General features: G+C 34.6%; 1 protein-coding gene across 1 annotated transcript in view; it reads left to right on the forward strand.

Moving 5' to 3' along the window:
- The window catches only part of C2CD3 (C2 calcium dependent domain containing 3), a 116,883-nt gene that overhangs the window by 18,321 nt on the left and 77,487 nt on the right, over nt 1–21,075 (forward strand). The window contains exons 6-11 of the mRNA XM_023521673.1: nt 6,749–6,884; nt 7,338–7,463; nt 15,473–15,620; nt 19,137–19,291; nt 19,870–20,079; nt 20,573–20,685. Of these exons, the coding sequence (XP_023377441.1) occupies nt 6,749–6,884; nt 7,338–7,463; nt 15,473–15,620; nt 19,137–19,291; nt 19,870–20,079; nt 20,573–20,685 (888 nt within the window). The remainder of the gene's footprint in view (nt 1–6,748; nt 6,885–7,337; nt 7,464–15,472; nt 15,621–19,136; nt 19,292–19,869; nt 20,080–20,572; nt 20,686–21,075) is intronic.

Raw genomic sequence — 21,075 nt, forward strand, 5'->3', positions numbered from 1 at the left:
TTGGATATTAGGCCCTTACTGGATGGTTGTCTTTTTATCTTGTTGACAGTTTATTTTCCTGTGCAGAAGCTTTTTAGTTTGATGTAGTTCCATTCATTTATTTTAACTTTTACTCTTAAGGTCAAATTCATAAAATTCTCTTTAAGTCCAAGGTCCTTCAGTTTAGTTCCTTTGTCTTCTTCTATGCATTTTTTTGTTTCAGGTCTTATATTCAGATCCTTAATTCACTTTAACCTAATTCTGGTGTGTGGTGATAGGCAACAGTCTAGTTTCATTCTTTGGCAGGTGGCTTTCCAATTTTCCCAGCACCATTTATTGAAGAGGCTTTCCTTTCTCCTCTGTATGTTTTTGGCTTTTTTGTCAAAAATTATTTGCCCATATAAATATGGATTTACTTCTGGGCTCTTGATTCTGTTCCACTGGTCCGTGTGTCTGTTTTGCTGCCGATACCATGCTGTTTTGATTGCTCTCACTTTGTAGTATAATTTGAAGTCGGGCAGAGTGATGCCTCCAGCCTCGTTCTTTTTTTCTCAGGATGGCTTTGGCAATTTGGGGTCTTTACAAATCTGATAATTTTTTCTTCTATTTCTTTAAAAAATGCTGATGGGATTTTGATGGGGATTGCATTAAATCTGTATAATGCTTTAAGTAATGCGGTCATTTTAACTATGTTGATTCTTCCAATCCTAGAACATGGAGTATCTTTCCATTTCTTTATATCTTCTTCGATTTCTTTTAATAGGGTCTTGCAGTTTTCATTATATAGGTCCTTCACTTGTTTCATTAAATTTATTCCTAGGTATTTTACTCTTTTCGTTGCAGTTGCAAAAGGAATTATTTTTTGCACTTCTTTTTCTGACACTTCATTTTTAGAGTATAGAAAAGCTATGGATTTTTGAATGTTGATTTTGTATCCAGAGACTTTACTGTATTTGCTTATTGTTTCTAGTAGTGTTCTTGTGGAATCTTTAGGGTTTTCTGTGTAGAGAATCATGTCATCCGCAAATAGTGACAATTTGACTTCTTTTTTCCTATTTGGATGACTTTTATATCTTTCTCTTATCTGATTGCACTTGCTGGGACCTCCAATGTTTTATTGAATAAGAGTGGCGATAGCAGACAGCCTTGCCTTGTTCCTGATCTTGGAAGCAAGATTTTTAGTTTTTCACCATTAAGTATAATGTTGGCTGAGGGTTTGTCATGTATGGCCTTTATTATGTTAAGGTACTTTCCTTCTATACTGATTTTGTTAAGTGTTTTGATCATAAATGGATGCTGTATCTTGTCGAAGGCTTTTTCTGCATCATCATATGATTCTTATTTTTAAATTTGTTTATGTGGTGTATCACATTAATCGATTTGTGTATGTTGAACCATCCCTGTGCCCCTGGGATGAAGCCCACTTGATAGCGGTGTATAATCTTTTTAATATGTTGCTGTATTTGGTTCGCTAGTATCTTATTTAGGATTTTTGCATTCATGTTCATGAGAGAAATTAGTCTGTAGTTTTTTTTTTTTGTGTGTTATTTTTGCCAAGTTTTGGTATTAGAGTAATATTGGCCTCATAAAATGAGTTGGGAAGTATTGCCTCTTCGATTTTTTGGAAGCATTTGAGGAGAATAGGTATTAAATCTTCTTTGAATGTTTGGTAGAATTCTCTGGTGAATCCATCTGGGCCTGGACTATTACTTTTTGGTAGGTTTTTTATAATTGTTTCAATTTTCATACTGCTGATCGGTTTATTTAGATTTTCCAGATCTTCTTGATTCAGTCTAGGAAGATTGTATTTTTCTAAGTACTGGTCCATTTCTTCTACGTTATTAAATTTGGTGTTATATACTTTTTCATGGTCTTCTTGTATGATCCTTTGTATTTCTGTGGTATCCATCGTAATTTCCCCTCTTTCATCGCTGATTTTGTCCTTTCTCTTCTTTCTTTAGTGAGTCTACCAGGGGTTTGTCAATTTTATTAACCTTCTCAAAGAACCAGCTCTTTATTGAATTTATTTTTTCTATCGCTTTTTTGTTTTCAATTTCTTTTATTTCTGCTCTAATTTTGATGATTTCTTTTTTTCTGCTGACGTTAGGCTTCATTTGTTCTTCCTTTTCTAGTTTTTTAAGATGAAGCGTTAGGTTGTTTATTTGGGCTCGTTCTTGTTTTTGGAGATAGGCCTGTAATGATATGAACTTTCTTCTTATGACCACTTTTGCCATGTCCCAAAAGTTTTGATATGTTGTACTATCATTATCACTCGTTTCTATGAATTTCTTGATTTCTCTTTTTATTTCTTCTCTGACCCAATATTCTTCAGTAGCATGTTGTTTAATCTCCATGTATTTGTGATTCTTCTTGCTTTCTTTCTACAGTTGATCTCTAGTTTCAAAGCATTCTGATCAGGGAATATGGTTGGTATGATTTCAGCCCTCTTATATTTGTTGAGGCTATCTCTGTGTCCCAGTATGTGGTTGATTCTTGAGAATGTTCCATGTGCACTAGAGAAGAATGTATAAGCAGCTGTTTTGAGATGGAAGGCTCTGTAAATGTCAATTATGTCCAATTGGTCTAATGTGTCATTTAAAGATGTTATTTCCTTATTGATTTTCTGTTCGGATAATCTGTCTATATCCAATAGTGGGGTATTTAGGTCCCCTACTACAATAGGGTTTTGGTCTGTTTCTCCCTTTAGTTCTGTTAGTAATTGTTTTACATATTTTGGGGCTCCCTGATTGGGAGCATAGATATTAATAAGTGTTATGTCTTCCTGGTGCATGAAGTGTCCCTCAGTATCTTTCTTTACCATTTTTAGTTTGAAGTCTGTTTCATTTGATATTAGTACCACTACTCTTGCTTTTTCTGAATGCTATTTGCTTGAAATATCATTTTCCACCCTTACACTTTGAGTCTATAAATATATTTGTCTTTGGAACTGAGATGTGTCTCCTGGAGGCAGCATATGGTTTGGTTTTGTTTTTTGATCCATTCTGCAACTTTGTGCCTTTTTAGACGTTGTGACTCCATGTGAGTTAATAGTCCAGCCTGTGCAAAATGAGAAAGGACAGCTTCAAGAAGCAGTGAATTCTATATTACTGGAAATAGTTAAGCACAGATTGGATAACCTTCTGATGGGACTGTTACAGATTAGATTAAATGATCAAGTAGACATATATGATCTTTAAAGGTCTCTTCTAACCAGAAGATTATGGAGGACTAACATTAAGTGGGCCACTTTAGTAAGTAGGTCTTAGAGCTGAGGTCATGGGAGGGATATAACAAATGCATAAACATAATTATCTTCCTGGTCCTTTATTTTACTAACATCATACCAAGAAAAAGGGGATACAGAGCTGAATTAGTCATCCAGCTAGCATTTATGAAAAACTAACTATACATCCTGTTTCCAAGAGTTTGGCGTTTAGAATAGATAGCTAGGAGCTAGAACAAAAAACCAGAAGCTTTATACCTCCCTACGTTTAGCAGGAGCTGTTCTCACAACATGTAGGAAGTTAACAAGGGGAACATTTGACCTGAACTCACTTGAGTACCCTTCCTTTGTGTCCAGGAAACGATTATTGAGTTGAGGAGCAGGAAGACGCCATGCCAGCTCTTACAGTGTAGGTACTAGCTTCCTCTAGAGATGGGGAGATGAGATGTTTTTCTTACCATGACTTAGACTTTAAAGAAGCTTTGCCAAGAGTGGCTGTTTCAATAATGAAATCACTTGGAAGCCAATGTCTGGACCACCTGCGCTCAGATTTGTCTAACTTGTTTTCCTTAATGTTTATTTCTTTCTTAAAACCTGCTTTTGGAAAGTATCTTTTGAGTGCCTATTTTGTGTCAGTCATTGTTTTGAGTATTGGGGTTAGAATTATAAGAAGATATAGACCCTGACCTTAAGGAATTCAGTGTAGTAAAGGAAACAGATTCTAAAGCAGACACAGTACCCTATGTGTGATAAAGTGGAAGTATTTATTAAAACATTTTTATCAAATGCCTGATATATACCAGGTACTGTACCAGGGACTAAGGATACAAAGACCAACAAGAGCCATTCCCCAGCCTAGAAGTTGATGGGGTAAGATAGACAATTATAACACTGCATGATAAATTCTTTGATGGAATTAAATACCTGAAACTTTGAGAGCACAAAATAAGTATTCCTGTGGGTTTTTTTTTTTTAATAATCTCTGCTTACATACACCTGTTACATGTATCACAATAGCATTATATCAAAAAATAATGTATATACCTTAATTAAAAAATACTTTATTGCTAAAAACTGCTAACCACCATCTAAGCCTTCAGCAAATTGTAATCTTTTGCTGATGGAGGGTCTTGCTTCAGTGTTGGTGGCTGCTGACTGATCAGGGTGGTGGTTGCTGAAGGTTGAGGTGGTTGCAGCAATTTCATAAAATAAGGCGATGAAGTTTGCTGCATTGATTAATCCTTCCTTTCACTTGAACACTTCAGATGCCATTGAAGTGTTGGCCTAATTGGCCTAATTTCAATATTATTGTGTCTCAGGGAATAGGTAGGCTTGAGGAGAAGGAGAGAACAGCTAGTCAGTGGAACAATCAGAACACACACATTTATTAAGTTCACTGTCTTATATGAGTGTGGTTTGTGGTGCCCTAAAACAATTACAGTATTACCATTAAAAATCACTGATCACAGATCACCATGGCAAAATAATAGTAATGAAAAAGTTTGAAATATTGTGAGATTTACTAAAATGTGACACAGAAACACAAAGTGAGCAAATGCTGTTGGAAAAGGGGCATGACAGACTTGCTCAACATGGAGTTGCTACAGACCTTCAATTTGTAAAAAAAAAAAAATGCAATATCTGTAAAATGCACTAAAGCAAAGTACAATAAAATGAGTATGCCCATAAAAGGAATATATCGAAATGTTAACAATCAGTATTCTTGGGTGTGGCATTATTGGGTATATTAGTTTCCTATTGCCGTATAACATATTACCACAAACTTAATGACTTAAAACAACACCCATTTATTAGTTCACAGTTCTATGGATCAGAAGTCCAGCAAGGTATGGTTGGGTTCTCTGCCTAGGGTATCACAGGGTGAAATAAAGGTGGCAGCCAAGCTAAATTCTCACCTGGAAGCCCTGGGGAAAAAGTCACTTCCAAGGTTATTCTTGTCGACAATTCTGTTCCTTGCAGTTGTATAACTGAGGTCCCATTTCCTTGCTGGCTGTCAGCCACGGGCCACTGTCTGCTCCTAGAAGTTGCCTGCATTTTTTGCCACGTGACTCCCTCCATCTTCAAGACAGCAATGACACATTAAATCTTTCACATGCTTGAAACCTACGACTTCATATCTTTCAGACAGCCAAAGAAAACCTTGTTTTTAAAAGGTTCAGGCCCACCATTACTCTCCCTGTCTTAAGGCTGACTGATTTGAAACCCTAAGGGAATCTGCAAAATCTCTTCACAGCAATGCCTAGATGAGTGTTTGAATCACTGGGAGAAAGTTTGTGTACACCAGGGCTTGGGGAATCTTGCAGAGGGGTGGCAGGGTCTATCTTAGGATTGCATCTGCCACAGTGTGTGATCTTTATTTTCTTATAGTTTAGTTGTATATTTACATTACACATTGAATGTATGATATTTCAGGATTTGGGTTTTTTTGTTTGTTTGTTTTCAAGCTATATTTCGAACTCTTTATACTAAGAAATACTAGATGTTTAGGATGTGTTTAGCCTTTTTTTTTTCTTGGCCTAACCACCATATCTTTATAGAAGCTATAAAAACTCTAGACTAAGAGACGGGCACTTGATGTCTATTCTCACTTACCTTCTAAGCAACTATAAAATCTCAAGAAAGTAATACTTCCTAGCATTCCTTGGAATAGTGATACTAGTCCTAAGCTAAGAACTAAAGTGAGGTCATATATAGTATAGTGGTTAAAATCATAGAATGTGGAGTCATCCTCATATATAACTTGGACAGATTACTTATCCTCTATGCCTCAATTTTTTTTTCAATCTAGAAAACGAAATAGTAATACCTATCAGGATTATTGTGAGGATTAAATGAGTTAATATATATAATACACTTAGAGTAATGCCCTGCACATGGTAAGGGTTCAAAAAAAGTTATCTGCTAAACTTATTGTTCTTGTTACTTAGGGATAGGGTCAATTTTACCTATCAGAAAGTCTGAGGACATCATCCTGACTTTTCTGTTAACCTATTGTATGATCTTCGACAAGTCATGGAATTTTTTTGGCATTCTTTTCTTCATCAATGAACGTATAAATTTGGAATAGATTATCACGATGGCTCCTAAAATTTTAGCTAGTATAGTTGTTAGTGTTTCTTGGATAATAATGACACTGAAACTGTTGCAAATAATAAAAGAAGTCTATAAGGTATCTAGATACAAAAATAATATATATACATTACTAATCTTATTATGTACAAACACCAGTTGTAAGAATCCATGCATGCATATAATGACTCCTATGAAGAGGTCAGTCTCTTTGGAATAAAGACTTCATTCACTGCTGTAATACTAGCATCTAAAACAGTTCACATAATAGATGCTCAGTAAATATTTGTTGTAAAATGAATGCCCTCAAAGAATTCTCAAGCTAATGGAGATGGTAGACAAGTAAGCCATTACAATACAATGTGGTAACTCCTGTGATAGAAGTAAAGGTGCCAAATATTGCAAGTATTTCTGTCGAGTTTTAGATTTTCCCCATTCTACTTTTACCCTCCTCAGCCCTGTTGGAGCAAGGCAATAAACTACGTAATGCCATGGCAGTTTCTGCAATGAAATCAAGCCCAGATACTAGCATGTTGTTGTTGGATGAAGTTCATCCTCCTATGAAGGAAGATTTTCTTAAAACATCAACACAGTAAGTTATGGGATAAACATGAACCCAACAATTTATTTTTTAATAGTTGTTAACGTATGTTTTTGTCAAGTTATGGCCTAAATAATTTTGGAAATGTTCATCAAATAATTCTTAATGTGGTGGGGAAAAAGCCTAAACTAGGAGTTAAGATACTCAAAATCTAGACCTAGTACTAGCACTTACTAAATATATAAATGGCTAAATTCTTTGCTCCCTCTGAACCAGCATGCTTGTATATAAAATGGGGATATTCTCTCCTCCCTCTCTTACAGAAATGAAATGAGATTCTAATGCGGGAAAGGGCTTTGTAAATTGTGAAGTTTTATGTATATTTAAGGTAATATGTTTAAAGTATGTTAGATTTTTCTGTTGAACTATCTCTTAGCTCAGTTAATTCTGATTTAGACTTTTTCCATACGTTAGCTACTCAGAAAGTATTTTTCCATACCTTAGAATCAAAGTCTTGTCTAAGAATCAATTGAAAGACCCCATTGAAGATCACCTCCCTCCGAATGAGAATACATTTTGGAAACATGACACAAAAGCTGATACCAGAGCCATACAGCTGCTATTGGGCAGGTAAGAGCTCTCAGCTAGCTCTCTTTCTTTTAAATTCTTCCTTTGATTCATTATGTACATTGTTAAGAGATTTATCTTCATAAAATAACACTTCCTTAGAAAAACCAAGTCATTCTCTTGCTTACTCATTGCGTACTAAATAAAAATCATTATTTGTTACCCACTAAATAAAAATCCAATCAACAGCCTTTTTTGCTTAGCCTCATTTATAGAATAGTCTCCATTACACCTTTTCATTCTTATCTCCCAACTCTGTCTCCACCACTAATATTAGCAGGGTATAATGAAAAGAGCATGGAGTTTACGCAGACACAATTTGAAATTTGGGGGTCTGTGTCTTATTACCTATGTGGCTTTTGCAATTAGGCAGGAAAAAATAAATAAAAGGATTTCAAATTGGAAAGGAAGTAGTAAAACTATCTCTGTTCACAAATTATATGATCTGGTATGTAGAAAATCCTAAAGAATCCATTAAAAAAATAATTAGAAGTAATAAACAAATTCAGGAAGATTGCAGGATAGAAGATTAAAATACAAAAATCAGTTGTATTTTTATATACTTGCAATGAATAATCACAAAATGAAATTAAGAAACAGTTTATTTACAGTAGCATTGATAAGAATAAAATTCTTAGGAATAAATTTAACAAAAGTGCAAAACATAAACTCTGAAAACTAAAATGTTGAAATAAATGAAAGAAGATCTAAAAATTGATCCCATGATTCATTGCAATCCCTATTGGAATCATAGCTGTCATCTCTGTAGAAATTGACAAGCCGATTGTAAAATTTCTGTGAAATTACAAGGGACCTGAATAGCCAAAACAATCTGAAAAAGAAAAAAAATAGGAGAATTTACACTTCCCTATTTTTAAACTTAGTATAAAGCAACAATAATCAAATCTGTTTGGTACTGGCATAACAGACATATGAATCAATGGAATAGTCTAAAAACAAATCATATGTCTATGGTCAGCTGATATTCAACAAGGGTAGCAAGACCATTCAGTGAATAGTCTTTTCAGCAAATAGTGCTGGGGCAGCTGGCTAGCCACATATAAAAAAATGAAGTTGGATCCTTACCTCATACCATGTACAAAATTAACTCAAAATGGATCAAATAGCTGAATAGAAGAGGTAAAACTATAAAATTCTTTGAAGAAAACAGAGGTAAATCTTCATGACCTTGGATTTGGGAAAGGATTCTTAGATTTGACACCAAAAGCACAAGCAACAACAAAAAATATATTGTCTAGACTTAATCAATATAAAATGTTTGTACTTCAAAGGATAGTATTAGAAGGTAAAAAGACGACCACAGAATGGGAGAAAATATTTCTAAGTCTTATATCTGATAAAGGACTTATATCTTAGAGTATATAAAGAACTCGGACAGCTTAATAATTAAAGGACAGATAATCCAATTAAAATTATGGGCAAAAGATCTAAATAGATATTTCTCCAAAGAAGATAGTCAAATTGCTAATATGCACACAAAGAGATGTCTTTTACCATAACACCATTAGTTATCGGGGAAATGCGAATCAAAACCACAATGAAATACTACTTTATACACACTAAGATGGCTAGAACCGAAAGTCAGATAGTAAATGTTGGTGAGGATATGGAGAATTTGGAACCTTCATACACTGCTGGCAGCAGTATAAAATGGTACAGCCACTTTGTAAGATAATCTGTCAGTTCCTTAAACTGTACATAACGTTACCATATAACCCAGCAATTCAGCTCCTAGGAATAAACCCAAGGTAAATGAAAACATAAGGCCATGCAAAAACATGTGCATGAATTTCCATAGCAACATTATTCATAATAGTCAAAAAATCAGCTGATGAATGGATTTTTTTAAAACGTGGTATATTCGTACAATGGAATATTATTTAGCCATTAAAAGAAGTAAAATACTGATAACATGCTACAGTATGGATGAACCGTGAAAACATCATGCTAAATGAAAGAAGCCTGTCAAAAAAGAATACATATTTTATTAGTCTATTTATACGAAATGTACAAAATAGGCAAACCTATAGAGATAGAAAGTAGATTAGTGGTTCCTTAGGGCTGGGTGTGATAGGGATAAGTAATGAATAGCCATAGGATATGGAGTTTCTTTTTGAGTTGATGAAAATGTTCTAAATTGACTGGTGATGCTTGTTTGTATTTGTAAATATACTAAAAATGAATTGCTCACTTTAAATGCGTGAATTATATGTAATGTAATATAAGTATATCTAAATAAAGCTGGTTAAGAAAACATGAGATCAAGAATCTAGCACATTAAATGAAAAAAGACATCCCAAGATACATGATCATGAATTTTCAAAATACTGGATATAAAGAGACAACCTTAAAACCTTCCAGAAAGGAAGAAAAGAAAAAAGGTCATGTATACAGTATCAGAAATTGGAATGATGTCAGATATTCCAGAGAGTTGACCAACATGGTGACATAAGAGGTTTCTCAGCACACAGAGTAATTCCTTTGAAAGAGATCCAGAAAGTAAATGAACAACTTCTACAATTAGACAAATGAGAAAATACCATTGAAATGGGTAGGAAAAGCTAAGACACTCTCGCCATAAACCCCACTCCATGACAGCATCATACAGTCAGGAGAGAACCCCCAACTCTTAGCTTTTTGAACAAAGGATTTGGACCTCACATCTAGTGCTCTAACTTAAGACTACCACCAGAGAGAGAAGGGCTCCCAAAACACCTAGTTCCGAAAGCTGATGTAGCTTGTGTCCGTAAGACTCACAAGAGTATAGCAAATAAAGAAGTAATTCTTAACAGACATGTAAGCACTCACCATGATGTGTGATACCAAAGCCAGACAAGGACAATGTAAGAAAAATGACAGGCCAATATCCCTGAAGAACATACATCTAAAAATCCTAAACAGAATATTAGCAAATCAAAATCAATAATACATTAAAAGCATTATACATCGTGATAAAGTAGAATTTATTCCAGGGATGCAAGTATGAGTCAACATCCACAAATCAATAAATGTAATACACCATATTAACAAAATGAAGGATAAAAATCATATCATCTCAATAGATGCTGAAAAAGCATTCGATAAAATTCAACACCTATTCATGATAAAACCTCTCACAAACTGGATATAGAGGGAATGTATCTCAACAAAGGCCATATATGACAAGCCACAGCTAACATACTCAATGATGAAATTCCAAAAGCTCATTCTCTAGGATCAGGAACATACAGATTTCCACTCACATCACTTTTCTCCAGCATTGTACTGGAAGTCCTAGCCAGAGCAATTAGGCAAGAAAAAGAAATAAAAGGCGTTTAAATTGGAAAGGAAAAAGTAAAATTGTCACTATTTGCAGATGACATGATATATACAGAAAACCCTAAAGTTGCCACCAATGAAACTATTAGAACTAATTATCAAGTTAAGTAAAGTTGCATGATGCAAAATCAATAAACAAAAATCAGTTGTGTTTCTATACACTAACAACAAACTATCAAAAAGAGAAATTAAGAAAACAATTCATTTGTAATAGCATCAAAAAGAATAAAATACTTAGGTATAAGTTTAATAAAGTAAAAAATCTGTACACTGAAAACTTTAAGACACTGATGAAAGAAATTGAAGAGGACACAAATAAATGGAAAGATATTCCGTGTTTATGGATTGGAAGAATTAATATTGTTAAAATGTCCACACTACCCAAAGTGATCTTTAGTTTCAATACAATCACTATCAAAATTGCAATTGCATCTTTTGCAGAAATAGAAAAAACAACCCTAAAATTTGTATGGAACCACAAATGACCCTGGATAGCTAAAAAAGTCTTGAGAAAAAACAAAGCTGGAAACATCACACTACCTAGTTTCAAACTATATTAGAAAGCTAATAGTATTGGTATAAAAACAGTATGGTATTGGTATAAAAACAGGCACATAGAGTAATGGAACAGAATTGAGAGCCCAGAAATAAACCCATGCATATATGGCCAATTAGTTTTTGACAAAGGAACCAAGAATACTCAATGAAGAAAGAATGGTCTCTTTGATAAATGTTGTTGGGAAAACTGGATAGCCACATGCAAAAGAATGAAACTGGACCACTGTCTTACATTGTATACAAAAATCAACTCAAAATGGATTAAAGACTCAAACATTTGACCTGAAACCATAAAACTCCTAGAAGAAAACATAGGGTTTAATCTCTTCGACATTGGTCTTAATAATTTTTTGGATTTAACACCAAAAGCAAAGGCAATAAAGCAAAAATTAAATAGGTGGAACTACATGAAACTTTAGTTTCTGCACAGTAAAGAAAACCATCAGCAAAATGCAAAGGCAGGTTTTTGAATGATAGAAAATATTTGAAACCATATATCTCATATGAGGTTATTATCCAAAATATACGAGGAACTCATGCAACTCAATAGCAAAGAAAATAGCTCAATTTAAAAATGGGCAAAGGACTTAAATAGACATTTCTCCAAAGAAGACATACAAGTGGCCAGCAGGTACATGAAAAGGTACTCAACATCACTAGTCATCAGGGAAACACAAATCAAAACTACAGTGAGGTATCACTTCACACCTGTTTGAATATCTGTTATCAAAAAAACAAGAGAAATGTTGGTGAGAATTTGGAGAAAAGAGAGTATTGGTGGGAATATAAACTGGTACAGCCACTATATGGAAAAAAGAATGGAGGTTCCTCAAGTAGTTAAAAATAGAACTACCTTGCGATCCAGCAATCCTACTTCTTGGTATATATCCAAAGGAAATTAAATCATTATCTCGAAGCGATATCTGTATTCTTATGTTCATTGCAACATTATTCACAATAGCCAAGGTGTGGAAACCTAAGTGGTTGTCATTGAGTAAATAGATCAAGAAAACGGGGTGTGTATATGTATGTGTATAATAGAATATTATTCGGTTTTTGAAAAGAAGGAAATGTTGTCATTTGTGACAACATGGATGAACATGGAGGGCATTATGCTAAGTGAAATAAGCCAGACAGAGAAAGACAAATACTGCATAGTATCACTTAGATATGTCTTGTAATCCTGTTTTACTTTTAAAATAGGTACATGTATTCTTTAATTTTAAAATGTTTTAGAAGGAAAAGAGGAACATGCTGGAATTAACAATAAAGAAATTAAAAATAAAGGAATTTTTTAAAAAGTCAAATTCATAGAAACAGTAGAAAAATGGTTTAGAGGAGTGGGAAAATAGGGAGAACTTGATAAAATTTCAGTTATAAGGTGAATAAAGTCTGAGGATCTAATGTATAGCATGGTGACTAGTTGATAACACTGTATTGTATAATTGATATATGCTAAGAGAGTAGAGCTTAAATTTCTCACCAAAAAAAATATATATGTGAGTGAGGTGATGGATGTTTTAATAAATTCAGTGGGGAGAATCTTTTCACAGTGTATATGTATATCAAATTATCACATTGTACACTTTTAATATTTTATCATTTTGTCAATTATATATATCTCAGTAAAGCTGGAAACAAACATAAACAAGACTGTTCCACAAAATCCAGGAAGACAGTGGAGAAATGCTTTCAGAATTCTAAAAATTCTGAATTTTCAACCTCAAATTCCATTCGCAGTCAAACTATCAATCAAGTGTGAGGGTAAAGTAAAAATATCTTTATGCATCTAGGGTCTCAAAAGTTTACCTCTCTTGCACTATTCCTCAAGAAAGCACAAAGTGATTTTTTTTGACATAAAGAGAGTATAGGAAGAAGGCGCAAGAGTCCAAGAAGTAGGCGATATGATACAGAAGAAAGAGAAAAGGTGGTTTAGGATCAGTGTCATGTTTAGAGACAAACATTCATTACGGGAGCTGGACAGGGCTTCAGTAGGGATATTTCTAGGAGAGGAGACACATTTCTCCTGTGTTTGACCAAATTGAGAGGAAATTTTCAGTTTTCTTGGAGAATTCAATAATAAAATAATAGGTACATAAAAAACTAAGTCGATGAAAAGTAAGGCAGTTATTAAAACAAGGAAAACTAGAAGTTGTATAAGAAAGCATAAAAAATATACTTGGCTCTGATAGAACGTTAACCTTGAAGATCGACAACAAAAATTGTAATATAACTAAATTGAAAAGGTGAGTTCAAGGGAAATCTGTGTCCAAGACTAGTGGTGTAAGAGTAGATTCTTCATTTTTCATAATAGGAAGTCCATAAATCATTTAGAAAAATGAAAAATCAGCAAATAGCAGTATGAAGGTAAATATCAGAAGAAATATCTTAGGGAGTTAAAAGTGATTACCTCTAAGGAGGCAAGCAGGTACTGTTTTTTATTATGTCTTGTAATCCTATTTTACTTTTAAAATAGGTACATGTATTCGTTGATTAAAAAATGTTTAAGAAGAAGAGGAAAGTGCTGAGAGTGAGCAAATTCCAGCTCCACACCAACCCCTTTTTTTGCACTCTCATATCTTCTGTCCTCCAAGCTGCACAGGAACCCCACGCCTCTAGCCTGTTCAGAATAGCTCTTACCTCTCCCAGTTTCTGGATATATGGAGGGAAATGGCACGCCCTTTTAATGCGTCATAGACAATAGAATAAATTCAAAGACATGTTAATTTGGAGAAAAATAAGTTAAAAAATAGAGAACTATATATACTGAACAGTGGAGATCTTAGTAACTTTAAGGGTGTGCAAGGTAAGGGGGGACAGCAGGCAACTGAGTACAGGGAGAGCCATAAGTGGCAGATGAGAGTTGTATAGAATACCAAGAAATAGAACTTCAAAAAGATGCAATGCTCAGAAGCTGCAGCGAAACCATGTGGATGGGAAGTTGCTAGCTGGGTTTTGGCAGTTAGAAAGTCTTTCTAACCTTAGAGAGATTTTACTATAGAGCAGTGGTTCTCAACTAGGGGGCAGTTCTCCCCTACCCCCCACAGCATGGGACATGTGGTAGTGTCTAGAGACATTTTAAGTTGCCAGAAGTGGAGGAGTGTTACTGGCATCTGGTGAGTAGAGTTCAGGGATCCAAAATGCACAGGATAGCTCCCGATGACAAAGAATTATCTGACCCAGGATGTCAGTAGTGCTAAGATTGAGAAACCCTGCTATAAATTAAGGAAAGGAACATTTACTGAGTATCTGTCGTTCCAAAAAATATAGGAATGTGATCTAATTTGAAGATAGTTCTTGTGTACTATTTTCTTGAGAAATTGAAGAAGGGGGGAAAGTATAGCAACTAGCTCGAAAGGAAAGCAAAGTTGAAAGAATAATTGCAATGCTTAGTGCAGTGCCTAACACATATTAAATATTTAGTAAGTATTTTATTAAAATGTGATTATTAAGAATTTGATAAATTTATTAATAGGTGTTCATTAAGTGCTAGGTACTATAGGAGAAGCAAAAACGAGTGAAATATACACATACTTGTATGCTTATCTTCCTTATTAGTTTATAAACAGTAGGTATCTGTTTTACTCACTTCTGTATCCCATATAGAACTAATCTTGCCATAATTAACCCTAAATACACATATTTTTGCTTAATGGAAGAGGTGCATTTATGAATTAACCATTCTCCACAAAAACAACATATAACATTTAACTCACTGAATTACAGTTAGTTCTTTCCTTTTCCTCCCTGCTAGATTATAAGCAACACAAGGATAAAGCAAGTTTGCTTAGCTATCTTTTTATCATTCAGGACCTAATACCATGCCTGGCACATAATAGGTACCCAGTAAAATGTTTGTTAAATAAATGAATGAGATCATAATCAGTGTCAGTAATGTATTTTTTGAATACTACCTGTTGGCATCCCAGAGGAGGGAGAATATAATATGAAAATATTTATCACATAATCTTCTGTTTATGTGAGTCTTCTGTTTAACATATCTTCTTCCAGGTTTAGAACTTTAGAAAGTTTTCCCTAAAAAAAAAAAAAAAAACAAAACACTCAGCTGAAACTTCTTTTAAAGTTTTTCTGCTTTGTTTTTCTTACCTCTGCAGTGCTGAATTATCCCAAGGTAATTACTGGGATGGGCTAGGCTCTCCTCCAGATTCTCCATCTCCTGGGAGTGATGTGTATTGCAGCAGTGAGCCTAATGACCCTCAGTATGACCAGAGTCTCCTGGAGAACTTATTTTACACAGCACCTGTAAGTCATTGAATCTGAAGCTTTGGGAATTAGAGAACGCGAGTATTAATAATATTAGTAGGTGACAGCATGTTACCACTTCCAGATAGAAAGCTGTCCATTTGACATACCTTATTTAATTATAATGACAACCTAAAGAGAAAAGTATTATCCCTATTTTACAGATGAGGAGACAAGCCTAGTAAGAGTAAGTATTTTTTCCAAGGACATAGTAAATGTTAAAGCCAGGATTCAAATTCAAGTTTACCTGAGTCTAAAGCTTATGGTCTTAATATATTATATGGCTTCCTTAGAGCTCTTCTAAGGAAGAGCTAATACAAGTATACCCTTAGAACTACTACCCTTGACTGGTGTCTTTTTAAAATTTTCCAGGAACACCTCTACTCACAGTTGACAATACCTCTACAGACCTTTAAGACAAGGCATTCTCTTTTTAGACAGTTCTAGCATATTCAAAGTTCTTATATCAAGCTTTATGTTCTGTTCATTGATTTAGCATCTGTATATAAGTTCAATCCTTGTTCCACAATAATCATTTATATTTGTGAACATTGGTGTCATACTCCTGATTTTCCTTTTCTCCAGGTCAGAAAAGAGAACTGAGATGCAAGGTAGTTTATACCAGCTTAGTGGTAAGACAGCAAGAGCTACTAGGGTTCAGAGGAAGTAAGGAGAACATTTACATGAGATAGTCTGGAAAGAGCATCATGAGGAATAAGAGGTTTTAACTGAGACTTGAAAGATGGTGTTTAGAGAGATAGAGAAAGAATATGAAATGGGAATAGAAAGAATGACCTATCTAGAGAAGCAATTTGTGCACTGCAAGGTATCTAATATGACTGGGTGAGAATTCATGTCAAAAACAACTTGTCAATAAGGCAGGCTAGCACAGTCTGTGAAAGCCTGTGAATGTCAGGTGAGGAGGAAATGACATGATCAAAATGATGTTTTAGGAATGTTAACCCAGCAGTGATGTAGGGGGCCAAGCAGGAGAATAACCAGAAGCAGATAGGAAGCCATTGGGTTACTGGAGGTGTGAGAGGGAGGAAGAACCTGAATGACAGTGGTAGTGGTGAGATTAGAAAGGAGGAGATAGATTTAAAAGATGTTATGAATTGTTAGGATTTCATGACTTCTTACCTTAAAAATCATCACTGATACTGTGTTACCTGTAACATATTGGAAAGGGAACTTAGATTTATTACACATTTTCTGTGTGCCAGGGAATATATGTTATCTGTTATTTATTGAGTACTGTACCGAATGTTTTAAATTTATTGTTTAATTCTTTTTCGAGCTCCATTAGCTAGCGTTATTTTTACATCTCATGAAATAAAAGCTTAGAGACATTAAATACTAGTAATTAACGTGCAGAACTAGAATTCTTACCCTAGTCTGTCTGGCAAAAAGCCTGTTTTTCTCCTTAGACCACACCATCTCATCAGCTTGAGCATGGCATTAGAATCAGATCTTGACTTACCTCCCTCACCTAGTCTTCCACTTTTGCTCTATACCCACTCAAGACTCCTGTTACAATGATTGTTGCACCTCTCCTCAAACATCTTAGCTTTTTCTATCTTCATATATTTTTCTCATACTGATCTTTCTATTTTGAATGTTGAAATGCCCTCGTATGTGTGATAGCATCTCTTCATTCTTTAAAAATCAACTCAACACCTCTATGAAGTTGCCTGAATATCCAAATATCTTGCACATACTTCTGTTATAGCCCTTAACCACATATGATACAGTTCCTCATGAACACGGACATGTCTTCATTAGCTTTTTATTACCAGTACAACAAAGACCTGATAGATATTGAGTATCCGGTGAATATTTAGTGAATAAATGAATAAATGTATGAATGATTCAAAGTAATCCCCTATGCTATTTAAACAAAGTAATTTTAGAAAATATTTGTTGACTGGGAGGGAGGAGTGAAAAATTGATCATGAGACAGCGGGAAGACCAAGGAGTTAGAATGCTCACGCCTTTCCCCAGGGTCAGTGTTGATGTTCTTAATATTGAATAACATCCACAGCTTAGAAATTCAGAATTATTGTCTTGCATTTTTGATTCCTGAAATTCTTTTGAACAACCTACTTGATGTTTATTGTAATTTCCTTCAGGCTGTGACCCATCTAGATTTTGATTGTGTTATTAGCATTTTTAAAAGCTGCCACTTAATTTAAAAAAAAACAAAAACAAAAAACAAACCTAAGAACAAAAAGCTTTGTAATCTCACCTTGAAAAAGTTGTATTGCTTCCTAGAAGGATATTCTGATCATGCTTATTTAACTATTAATTTGTTGCTCTTATCATGGATTAACACATTATACACCCTGAGATGCTGGAGAAAGGGGAGTTGGAGGTGATAAACTTAAAATGATTTTGGATTGGCCTCCTATGTTTATATTAGCAAGGTTTTTGACTATATAACTGTAGTCAAATAATTATAACACTGTTTTCTCTATTTTGCATTTTGTAGTAGAAAGGTCTGATCAGTTAATTATGGTAGCTGCCTTTTCTCAAAATAATTACAAGGGGCTTGACCACTAGTTCCTCCAAGGAAGAAATTTGTGACTTAACGATAAACAGTTCATCTTAGCAAGATTTAAATGAGAATGAATTATTAGTAGTATGAAATAGTGAAAAAAAAAAAATAGTTTGTGCCTTCATATAGTTGGGTGACATTTTCCCAGACAATTTGCCTCAAACCGTGGTAGAAATATAGGCTTTGGAACCTATGGAGATCAAAATCTGCCTTTCCTTAATAGAGCTAGAATCATAAAAAAGCTGCCTAACTTCTCAGCTTTCATTTTTTACTTGTAGAAATTGAGATAAGGACACATAGAAATGTTATGTTAGAAATACACATGCTACATTTAGCATAGTACCAGATACATAGTAAGCAGTCAATAGATAGTGGTTATTATTATTGAGAATTTGAAAGAAGAAACTATTTTCATTTATTTTCTTTGAACTGAACTTGTAGGTTATTTTCATGGACTTCAGATGACAGTTGACCTTTAAACACCATTTTGAACTGTACAGATCTACTTATCCATGGATTTTTTTCAATAAACTTAGCCCTTCATATCTGCAGGTTTTCACATCTGTGGATTCAACAACTGTGGATTGAAAACAGTATTTTTGCATTCGTAACTGTGGGTTCCCAATCGCAAATCCATAAATTCTGGTTTTGATGTGCAATTGGTTGAATCTGCGGATATAGAGGGCTGACTATAGTTAAGTTTTTGGGGAATCAAAAGTTATAGGTGCATTTTCAACCGTGTGTGGAGGGGAGTGATCCATGCCACTACCATGTTGTTCAAGGGTCAGCTATTTTTGGTGTTTTTGTATAACCAGGATAAACATTAGTTATCTCTTTAAGAGAATGATATATATGCAGAGAAGAATTTGATTACTTTCAGAGAAATGTTTTTATTACCACTATCCCCAAAGCAGTTATCTGTTAGTGCTTCTCTTTTTGTTTCCTCCCCACCCCCCACATAGAAATCTGATACCAGCATTAGTGATTTCTTCACTGAAGATGACGATATTGTCCCTCCTAAAAAAATGAGCCAGTCGAAAGCTCTTGCCAGATCTTCTAAGGTTCTGGAGTCAAATGATCATAAGTTGAAGAAGAGGGCAGCAGGCAAGAAAAATAGGTGAGCCTCTCTGTGAATGTTATTTAGAAGGAAAAAGAAATGAAGATTGTTTTCACAAAATCTAAAGTGAAATGACCTGTCTTTACCCAACACAACCAGACTGATTGAGTTACTGCAACTCATTAAGTATTTCAGTCCTTGAAAAGATAGATATGATGAAATGGTTCAGGGAGAAAGCAGAATTCTAGGTTGTATGCATGCTGTATTATGCTTATGTAGAAAATATACATAAGGAAAGCAAATGAAAAGGAATACAGAAAAGTAGTGATAGCAATTACATTAAAGTAGTGAGTAACTGAAGTAAAGTCTGTATCCCTTGTAGGAAAACTAATTCTATAACATTAGTTTCAATACTTATGTGGAGATAAGCCTTTAGATTACAAGAATGTTTTGACATTTTTTGAGATTTCTTACACTGTAGATCAGGACCAGAATTCTGATTAAAGCTGTTTTCCAATCCTTGATAACTAAGATGCTTGTTGCCTTTCCTCTTTTTGCCTCTTGCCTGTGCAAACTATATTATTTCATTTTGGGCCTCTAAGACTGTCTGCCTTACTGTCTGCATGAATTCTTTTCAGAAATTTGGTTGAACAACAGATGGTCTCAAAAACTCCAGAAGATGCCCAAGTGATGACACTGAGTGTAGACAGACTGGCCCTTCTGGGTAGAACACATTCAGTCAGAATCATCATCGAAACAATGGGAGTTCCTCCAGATAGTCCTCAGATAACCCCTGGCAAAAAAAGCTTTCCTAGAAGACCACCTAAGGTGACAACAACAAAAAAGCGGTATGTCTCTAACATGGGAAATTGACATTAATGGAAAGTGTCCGATAATGATAATAAATAGATAATTGTGTAACACTTTAGGGTTTGTAAAGTGCTTTCATATGCATCATTTGGTCAATAAAAATGTATTGATTCCCCCACTAGGTCCCAAGCTCTAGGCTAGGTATGTGAGAGAATAATGAAAGTTAAGACCTAAAGTCTGTTTTCACACACCTTGCAGTCAGTAGGAGAGAGAAACATTTAAATAGCCATCTATAATAGGGTCCAAAATAGAAGTTTTATATTAAAAATGCTGTGGGAGCACAAGGAAGAAAGGGACCCTTTAATTCTGCCTGGCACGATTGGTAAAGGCTTTGAAGAGAGAAAGTAGTTCCTCTGAGGACCTGAGGTCCTGAAAATAGGATGTTGAAAGATATGTAGTATTTATCAGAAAGAAAGAGATTGATTTTTTGGTTTTTTTTTTAATCACTTTTTTTTGTTTTGAATTTTTTAGCACCTTCTTTGTGGAATATCACTTTCCGGTGGGGTTTTCCAAAAGTGGATTGGAAAAGACAGCTTTGATAACTGAGGTCGTTCGACTCGCCTCCAGTAAAATTATAGATGGAGGTAAGAGAGAGACTGGTTTTCTGCTCCTCAGATACTTTGGCTTTGAAAGAATTTTTGAATCCCTAATTACTCATCTGACTCTTATGGTATCATAGAATCTTAGAGGCAGAAAGAATTTTGAAGTGAATCTTTTCAAATTCCTTTATTTTATAAGTGAGAAAACGAGTCCAGAGTTGCTACGACTGTCTTGATGCGAGGCAACAAGTCAGTAACATAGCTGAGAGCATAACTCACAACTCTTGACGCTTAGATCATGTTCTTTCAACTATTGCCATTTTTCTTTTCCCTTTTTAGATAATTAGGTGTTCTTTTGACTTCTTGAATTCAGCTCATTCCTTAGATTTGGGAAATTCTCACCCACTATTTGTCTGAAAATGCTTTCTAGTCCCT

The sequence above is a fragment of the Pteropus vampyrus genome, unplaced genomic scaffold (genome assembly GCF_000151845.1).
Source record: "Pteropus vampyrus isolate Shadow unplaced genomic scaffold, Pvam_2.0 Scaffold311, whole genome shotgun sequence".
Classification (NCBI taxonomy): Eukaryota; Metazoa; Chordata; class Mammalia; order Chiroptera; family Pteropodidae; genus Pteropus; species Pteropus vampyrus.